The 8,966-nt window shown below is 41.5% G+C and overlaps 2 protein-coding genes across 2 annotated transcripts in view; one reads left to right on the plus strand and one right to left on the minus strand.

Annotated features, from left to right (window-relative positions):
• LOC104944841 (ras-related protein Rab-11B) overlaps positions 1-3,250 on the plus strand; it is a 5,749-nt gene extending 2,499 nt beyond the window's left edge. The window contains exons 2-5 of the mRNA XM_010770419.1: positions 375-570; positions 1,010-1,203; positions 1,495-1,575; positions 2,560-3,250. Coding sequence (XP_010768721.1) covers positions 375-570; positions 1,010-1,203; positions 1,495-1,575; positions 2,560-2,705 — 617 coding nt within the window. The 3' untranslated portion in view covers positions 2,706-3,250. The remainder of the gene's footprint in view (positions 1-374; positions 571-1,009; positions 1,204-1,494; positions 1,576-2,559) is intronic.
• Positions 3,251-4,184: 934 nt separating this feature from the next.
• Positions 4,185-8,686, minus strand: LOC104944840 (E3 ubiquitin-protein ligase MARCH2-like). The gene is made up of 5 exons (XM_010770418.1): positions 8,382-8,686; positions 7,030-7,310; positions 6,736-6,931; positions 6,065-6,274; positions 4,185-5,359 (listed from the first exon to the last, which is right to left on the minus strand). The coding sequence occupies exons 2-5, from the start codon at positions 7,212-7,214 to the stop codon at positions 5,204-5,206; spliced, it is 747 nt and encodes a 248-aa protein (XP_010768720.1). The 5' UTR covers positions 7,215-7,310; positions 8,382-8,686; the 3' UTR covers positions 4,185-5,203.
• Between the last annotated feature and the right edge of the window lie 280 nt (positions 8,687-8,966).

Genomic DNA, 8,966 nt, shown 5'->3' on the forward strand with positions numbered 1-8,966 from the left:
ACACGGACACACACTCACACACACACACTTACACACACGGTTACACACACACACACACACACACACACACACACACACACACACACACACACACACACACACACACACACACACACACACACACACACACGGCCCCAGGGTTCTTTTGAAACCAGCGTTTAGAGGCACTGCTTTATGCACGATCAACATTTTTTGGAGGTTCTATTAATTACATTGCCCCTACTGTTCCCAACACACACACACACACACACACACACACACACACACACACACACACACACACACACACACACACACACACACACACACACACACAGAGTAAAACATCTTGTCTCATATTTTCCCTCTCTCCCTTCTTCTCTTTTCCTCAACAGTTGTGTTAATTGGGGACTCGGGCGTAGGGAAGAGCAACCTGCTTTCTCGATTCACACGAAATGAGTTCAACCTAGAGAGTAAGAGCACCATCGGCGTGGAGTTTGCCACGCGCAGCATTCAGGTGGACAGCAAGACGATAAAGGCTCAGATCTGGGATACAGCCGGGCAGGAGCGCTACAGAGCCATCACCTCAGCGTGAGTCTGTGAGCTGCTGATCGTCCTACCTTAATCCTTCAGGCTACATCACCTAAAATGGGGCAGACTTTATATGCGTTGTAAAAGAACGAGTCAAACATGTGAAATGTAATTTCAGAGCATTGGAAAGCCAACATTTACTTTAACCTTTATATCTCACATAGAATTGAATTACAAACCACAAAAGAAGTAGAATGTCAGTCCGTTTTCTGTCCACATGCCATAAAAGCTTTAAACATGAATATTGGCTGAATAAGAAACTAGATAAGACATACATTACATTTTTGTAGTATACCCTGAATTAGCTGCTGTACTGTACAAGCAACAAAAGGAAATTTCTCTAGCTGTGATTCTCATGATTTTAAGACTCATCCATACTTTTGATGGCCCTTTTCTGACGTTTCCTGTCATCACTGTATTTGTTGTTTTCCTGTCACAGATACTACAGAGGAGCCGTGGGGGCGCTCTTAGTGTACGACATCGCCAAACACCTGACCTATGAGAATGTGGAGCGCTGGCTGAAGGAGCTGAGGGACCACGCCGACAACAACATCGTCATCATGCTGGTGGGCAACAAGAGCGACCTGCGCCACCTCAGGGCCGTGCCCACCGACGAGGCCCGGGCCTTCGCAGGTAACTTACAGACTCAGAAAAGGCACATATACTTTACAGTAGAATACTTTTTGTCTTGTCTTTCTTTTGTTTGTTATAAAGATATTAACATTTCCTACAATTACAAGCTATTTGTCTTCTTTTCACAAATTGAAGATAAGAGAACCTAATTGAAACCTTAACTGTATTGTCTCTTCTTATAAAGGTAGCTGGAAAAGAATAAGTACAAAACTAAACAATACTAGATTCTCTGATATTGTTTTGTTTTGAGCTATTGTTTCTGTAAAATGTTTTTTATTTCCTCCCCTATAGAGAAAAACAATCTGTCATTCATAGAAACTTCAGCCTTGGACTCAACAAACGTTGAAGAAGCCTTCAAGAATATCCTCACAGGTATGCTTGTGGACAAAGGTGGGACCACAATGTTGATTTTGTTCCTGAACGATAAGAAAGTATACTTTAAAATGTGATCTTAACTTCTCAAAGTCCAATCATTCCAAAGTCTTGGTCTGATAACAATCCAGTGCTATGTTATACTAAGCTGAAACTGTTGCGTAACATTTTTCCTTACAAGCTTTTGGACCTTTTTCAAGCACTAAACAAAGTTAGTTTTAAAGAGGCCCTGTTTCCTTTTTTTGGTTTTGCCTTTCCTGTAGTGTGTTATATAGGTTTTTGTCATAACTGTCTTAACTGCAAAAGATAAATTCCCAAATTTCTCTCCCACACCCACTCCCCCCCTGCATGAAACTCCTCCATTGGACTCCTTTGTTCACTTTTGTAACATAGTGAAATCACTATGTAACAATCGTGCTTCTATTGGCTGGTACTTCAACACATTGTAATGATAGGCTAAGGGGCGGGACATCCCTATGCGGTTGACCAATAACAACAGAGCTGGCCAGCTAACCAATCAGAGCAGACTTGGCTCTGGTTTCAGACAGAGGGTGAAAAGAGTTGCTGCAGCACAGGCAATATGATCATTTATAAAGAATAAAGAGCTTTTTGAACATTAAAGCATGTAAACATGGTACAGTGGAGGCACACAAATACAAATATGAAACCTGAAAATGAGCATAAAAGGGTCCATTTAAAAGTAGCTGCTGATATGAAATGAGTGAAAAAATGGACAGCTTCAAAAAATGACTTCCTGTAACTCAACTGTTGAACTGTACCTGTGTAACTTCCTCTTAATGAGGGAAGTTAATTTGATTTGTTGTGTGCAAAATGGTAACTGAAGAACTAAAGAATCAACTTGTGAAATATCTCACCTATTTTCACCTCCAAGTTTCAGTTTTGCTGTTGGTCTACTCTCTATACCAAAAACAATTATATATATTTTATGAAAAAGGCTTTCCATTTCTCCTTTCTGAAAAACAGAAATCTACCGCATCGTCTCTCAGAAACAGATTGCTGAGCGGTCCGCCCATGACGAGTCCCCGGGAAACAACGTGGTGGACATCAGCGTGCCCCCCACCACGGACGGCCTGAGGGGGGGCAAACTGCAGTGCTGTCAGAACCTGTAACCCATGGCAACAGTCCCCTCTCACCTGGGTCGATTATTAATTGAAATCCACAGTGTTGGTATGCTTCCATCCGCCTGCGGTGTAATATTGTCTCAATCTGCACCTCTTTTTTTTTTAGATCAGTGGAGTCAGTTCCTTTATGCTACAAACGATCAATCCCGGAAAGAAGTGTTTGAATTGATTTCAAATAGTAATGTGACCCAGGTACAATCTGCCACCTCCCCCCCGTGCAAAGACAGGACTGATGGTACATATGTACCTGCCACAGTAACCTGTGACAGTGTAGCAAAATAGCTTTGGCCTAAACATCTCCCTGGCAGTTACTGACACATGTTGGACGCCTGGCTGTGAATCCTGCCTGTCCCAGTCATACCAGCAGTCCTGTTTTTGGGCCTCCCTCCTCCTCGTTCAGTCATCTCAAATGTCGTTGTTACGCTGCTGATGCTTATTTCATTTTGTGTAAAATATATCCTTTTTTTTGTTTTGATAGCTTGTCTGCTCACATACATTATATTAATGCCATGAAATTAAATTTTACAATATTACATTGTGGTGGTGTCTACTTTGTTATGCCTCTGCGCTGTCGACAGCCCTGGCCAGAGGGTGTTTTCTAGTTGTCCGTTGATTGTGTTATCTTATAGGTACATTTCAAACAAATACATACTGTACAGTGATCCCTGACCTGCTTGTAACATCATTTTCATAGTACATTATTTCATTGTTATTGCATAAATGCATAAGCAGCATTTAGCCATTGTTCAGGTCAAGGTTGAGCTTAATTCAACTTTCACAAAGCATTCCCTTTATGTTCCACACTAAGGCCATGACCCCTATACAGTATATAAAGATACTTTTTTTATTTAAATATATATTTTCTCAATAATAAAATAAATATTGAAACCACCTGAGAAGAAGCTCAAAAGGGAGAACATTCTGTTGATAACATACTGCATCTTCTTTTACCTGACATAGGCCAAAATCAAGACACTACTTTTTGTAAGGTGTAACAAGCCAAAAAGGATGTGTGGATGTTTTAGCAATATAAAGCTATTTTATATCTAAAATCCTAATCTAAAAAGTAACACTTGTTGTTAAATAGCTGTAGAGGACTTTCCCTCTAAAAGTATAGTGATGTACAATTATAAAATACAAGTACCTGGAATTGTACTTTAGTACCATTCTTTGGAAAGTGTCATATATTCATATGCGACTGTCCTACAAATAATAAGTTTAATCTTCCAGCACAAACCACTTAAATATTTTTGAAATGTTGGGCTTCACAGTGATTGATTATTAGATATATTTCCAAAGACAACTGAAGACGTTAGAGGCCAACTAAAACAAACAGACATTTTGATTTAGCCAGGAGTCCCTCATGTTTTATTGCACAATAACCCAACTTTTCCAGGGGATGCAGCAGGATGACTACAATGAAACAAAATACTTTGTATAGCATATGCTGCAAACATTGATCAACGCCTCAAAACACAATTTCTTTTACAGCCTGCTCCGATACATCTTCGTGTTTTTATATTGAACAAAAGTCTGTAGTCTTGCAATCCTGAACACTGTGACTCATATTTACACTGCATCTGCTGGTCATTGCTAGGCAGCTCAATTAATGAATAATGCATTTACAAGTGGAGCTGGGCTGGTTGCAAATGCACTCTTATGACAAGTAGACATTATCCAATTAGAATGTAAACACGTTTCCACACCTTCAATACTTTTTCCTTACACAGCACTGCACTGCCGTTCAACGGGCGCAGTTATCCCACATACTGTTATCTCCACTGACACCGTGACATGTGTGATAAATATAAATATGAAGCCTTAGCTGTTGTCTAAACAGGAAAATAGATTTTCGCCGTTCCTACAGCAATGATAAAGCTTTACCAGGAAACTTCAGAGGGGTTCAGATCGTAGAAAACACCGTCGGTATGAGCGCCTGTTGCCCTCTACATGTCAGGGAGGAGTATTCACAGATAGACTTTGTCAATCATGTTTTTAGGTTATTATCCTCTGCCGGGCTATTGGCTGCCCATTGTTTAAAAAGAGCTAAATACATTGTGAAAGGGCATGGGGGAATTATAGGTAGTGAATATGTTTAATATTATACTGTAGTAGCATGCTGAATCAGTTATATCCTGCTACATTAGCTTGTGTCTTAGTAATTCATAAGTTTGTGTCCGGGACACACAGTTGGGCTGGTCCGTCCGCTATCCATGTCTTCAGTCGTTCTCAGCGCCGGCCATCCGTTTGACAACTACGTGTTTCAACACCATCTCCGGAATGAGTTCTTCCCAAAACCACTTTTGTGGTCGGCCAATACCGTAGTAGTTCAAGTGCTTAAAAAAAAAAAAAAAGAAGAAAGTTTCTCCCCCCTCTCAAAATGGTCCTTACAAAGTGCAAACGTTTATTAATAGGATTAATTTTGTTTTTTAGAGAGCGCTTCAGTGGGCGTTATTTTAAATATTCCTCTTGCCGCCGCTCTGCACTCATACGATGGTCTCATCAGTCATTTTCTTGGTCGACTTGGTCGGCACAGATCGTTGGGTGGTGTGGGACCCTTTCATGTCAGGCATGAGCAGGCGCACTTTCTGATTGGTCCTCCTCCACTCCGAGTACAACTGACAGTGATACCGAAATGACACCTGAGATTGAATGGAAGGAAGGTGGGAGGGGGGGGCAAGTTAGGCGGAGGAAAGACAGACATCCGTTATTCTGACACTGAGATATGAGAGACAGAGTAGTATGTCTGCAGGACAGGAACAATATGCTGACTGAAGCGCTAAAGGTTACACAAGCTGTGAGTGAAACGGGCTAATGTTTCACACACTCGATATTAGTTAGGATTCTTTTACTGAAGTTAAGAGGTTTAGATTCCAGAACAACGTTTGTGATTGACAATACAGGCTATTTTTAGTGTATGGGGTCGAGTCAAATTAAAGTGCATAGTGTAAGACAGTTTATTCTTACGCTTCTCAATGTGTTGTGCGTGTAGGGGCCTGCATCTGGCCAACTTTCAAACAAATGAGTGCGGTGTGCCAGAGATTATCAAGTTGCACATGCCCTGTCTTCTCTCTTGCTTTGACTTTGTGCAAGAGCTATTCAAGGTAATATTGGAAGCAGAAAACAGTCCCACAGTTTCAACTAAAACCAACAGCAGAACATAGATCTGTTAGATCAGTGCGGCTGTCTTTGTATTGTGTCTGTGTGCCAGTACACATTTATTTTTCAAATCTATGTGGGACAAGAAGAAAGATAAATACTAGAAGCCTGTGGGTAAGAAGATGCCAGATATTTTGTCCCACTGCCTCAACAGATGTACATAAAGGTCATAAGTATGTTTTGGTTACCAGTGTCCAGAGGATGTAAATGGTGAAGAGGGCGATGGTGAGGGCGATGAGGCCCACAGCCTCCAGTCTGCTCTTCAGCTGCAGGTGGTCCTGGGCCCCCCTCAGACACAGCCAGCCAGAGATGGCTGCCAGCGGCGTGATGAGGAGGAAGCAGGCCATGTCGCACAGCAGTGTGCGCTTCTCACTGCGAGGGCCTGGGTCCTTCAGCCACTGAGCAGAGCAGAAGCAAGAGGTTTAATGAAAATAGGCTCTCAGTATTAGCTTAGTGTTTGTTTGTTTGTTTGATTGATTGCTGCATCTCAGTTTGCAGTGATTATTCTGCCAAGTAAAAGATCATTTAAAAAGGTGTGAATGTTGGACATTTGGTGCCCATCTGATATGAATGCATTATTGATATGAATACTAGTCATATGAAATGGTCAGGCTACCATCTTATTAATATGAAAAAAACACCTTTATATCCTCAGGATGCTACTAGACTGGTTTATACTTTACATGGAATCAACATTTTAAATCTAAATTTAAGATTCAGCATTTAATCTAAAAGAGACCTACAAATTACTTAACATATGACAACATTGCTGAAGAACAAACATCTTCTCCCTTGCTTTAGACAGATAAGCCTTTTTCAACCTCTTTTTACAAAATCAACAATAAGTTAACCCTCTTACCTGTGTGAGTGGTTGTGGTCGACGTTCAATAGTGAATTCTGTGTGGCAGAGTTCACAGTAGCTGGTGTTGGAGGAGGACAGCCACTTCTCCAAGCAGCTCTTGTGCACTTTACCCAGAGTGCCAGTGCAGTCGCAGGGTGAGAGCAGAGTCTCCCCTCCAGCGCCCTCATGACAAATCCGACACATGCCCACATCACTGTGGAGCGTAACATGTGATGATTAGCAAAAGTACTAATTACTGTATATTTTTTTTTAAAGGCCCCCATGTCACATGTGAGTTCCTCCCTCTCTTACCTCTGCAAGTTCACTGCTTTGACAACGGTGGAGAGTGGGCGGCCGTCTTTAGCCGTAACCTTGGCGATGTACTGGGCCTGTGTGGTCGAATCAGACTCCTCCGAATCCTTGGAGGAATCTGGTTCGGTGTTCCCGGAGTAATCACAAAGGGAGCCGGGTAGGTGGCAGCACCCTGACGAAGACATGGCTCAGCTGGTGGTTATCGGGACGAAGATGATAGGAACGACGGCTGGTCTGATCCAAAAACAAACGTCCAACTCCTTACTTTTCTCTGCGAATGACTGGTTATAAACAAGAAGTATAGAATGAGTTACTTCAAATGACAACATAAGTGCAACATGATTTAATCATTGCAAGCCTCTTATCAAACTCTATAAAAGTCTCAGTGATGACATATGAGGGAAAGCAAGGTCTAGGGTTAGGGTCTCAAAAAACTAGAAAGGTTGTTACAACAAAACCTTAAATGACACCCAAAGCAAGACATGAAATCGTTTAAAACACCTTATTACCAAATACGATCCATCATTAGGATGGCATGTTATCAAGACAACATTTGTACTTCAGACACACGAAAAACTGTCGAAACATCAAGATGACAAGGTTTCTTAAAATGTCAAATTCGTCCAGGTGCAAGGAAAGGTGTAAAGGACGTATTGTCAACATGCAAGGCAAGAACATACGAAGGAAGGAACGATAGTGGAGCAATAACATTTAAATGTAATTTAATCTTTAAATAATATGTGTTACTCAATTATACAATTCAGCAGCACATTGCTGTATAAAGAAAATCATTTGCACGGGTGTTCGTATACATCAGGAATAACCCGTGTGCCCCATAACAGTCCGGCAACCTGCCCTGCAGACTGCTGCCTCCAATACAACCGTGAAAAGATGAGCATTATAATAACATTAATACTCTAGAATTATACTCTTGTTTCCAAAGCCGCGGATGTTAAGAAAAAAAAAACACGAGATCTAATTGCGATTTAATGCACTGTTATTAAATCGAGTAGCTCAGATGTTATCATCATACTACACCCCAATACAATTAAAAACCTAAACTGTCAGTCGTCGTGAGCACTGTTAATATACACAAACTACGTTTATTCGATGATTAACAGCTAAAATCCACATCTAGAGTTTCTGCAGACATGTAGATGATTGATACAGTATCAGTACTGTACAGCCGCAAACAAAAGCACAAGTCATTTCAATCCAAGAAAACCATGTAACGTTAAAACAGCAGAAAAGTTGTCTCCCGACACACTGATACGTTACGTTGGCATCATGGTTGGCATATAGAAACGTTGATAAACATGGTGAAAAACAGATGTTAGTGTACATGTACTCACCGACGGCCTTCCCGTTTCTCGCTTGGCTTTGGCCCTGCGTTTACCAGTCACAAGCTAGCTGAGCTAAGTGGACAGCCCTAGCCCCAAACTATGACATTGACATCTAACCGAAAGCTGATGATTTGGGGGTATACAAAAGACGACCACATGCGCTGCATCCTCTCCATGGCTTGTGGCATATCTCCCCCGGTTGATCGTGTTCGAAAAGGTGCAAAGAAACGAGTGTTCCTGTCAGGATTACCAGACACGGCTAACGTTGCTAACAGGCTAGCAACGGGCAAGCCCACCCCAGCAGCATCCCTCACTCAGCTGTGCATTGGTCATGTGACTCAATGCTGCCTTAAAAGTAATACTGTAATAACGAATACTTTGCAAACACATCAGTTATCAACGTGTGAAATACGACTTTTCAACTCAAATAAGCTTATAAGAACAACTTTTCAGGTTATATATATATAGCTTAAAAGGAAGATACAAAAACGACATCTTCCCTGAGACGTTACTGCTAACGTTTTTTATGGTGTCTCCAGTGTCGCAACAGCTGTTTACCAGGGGCCCTGAATGCGGCGCACGGTCCAAAATATA

This window comes from Notothenia coriiceps, unplaced genomic scaffold (genome assembly GCF_000735185.1).
Source record: "Notothenia coriiceps isolate Sejong01 unplaced genomic scaffold, NC01 NC01_scaffold00008957, whole genome shotgun sequence".
Classification (NCBI taxonomy): Eukaryota; Metazoa; Chordata; class Actinopteri; order Perciformes; family Nototheniidae; genus Notothenia; species Notothenia coriiceps.

Excerpts from the sequence above, each read along its gene's own strand:
- LOC104944840 (XM_010770418.1), bottom strand. The coding sequence starts at position 7,214 with ATGTCTTCGTCAGGGTGCTGCCACCTACCCGGCTCCCTTTGTGATTAC. Across the intron at positions 6,932-7,029 it reads AAAGCAGTGAACTTGCAGAG|TGATGTGGGCATGTGTCGGA; the intron begins GTAAGAGAGGGA and ends TACGCTCCACAG. Across the intron at positions 5,360-6,064 it reads TTTACATCCTCTGGACACTG|GTGTCATTTCGGTATCACTG; the intron begins GTAACCAAAACA and ends ATTCAATCTCAG.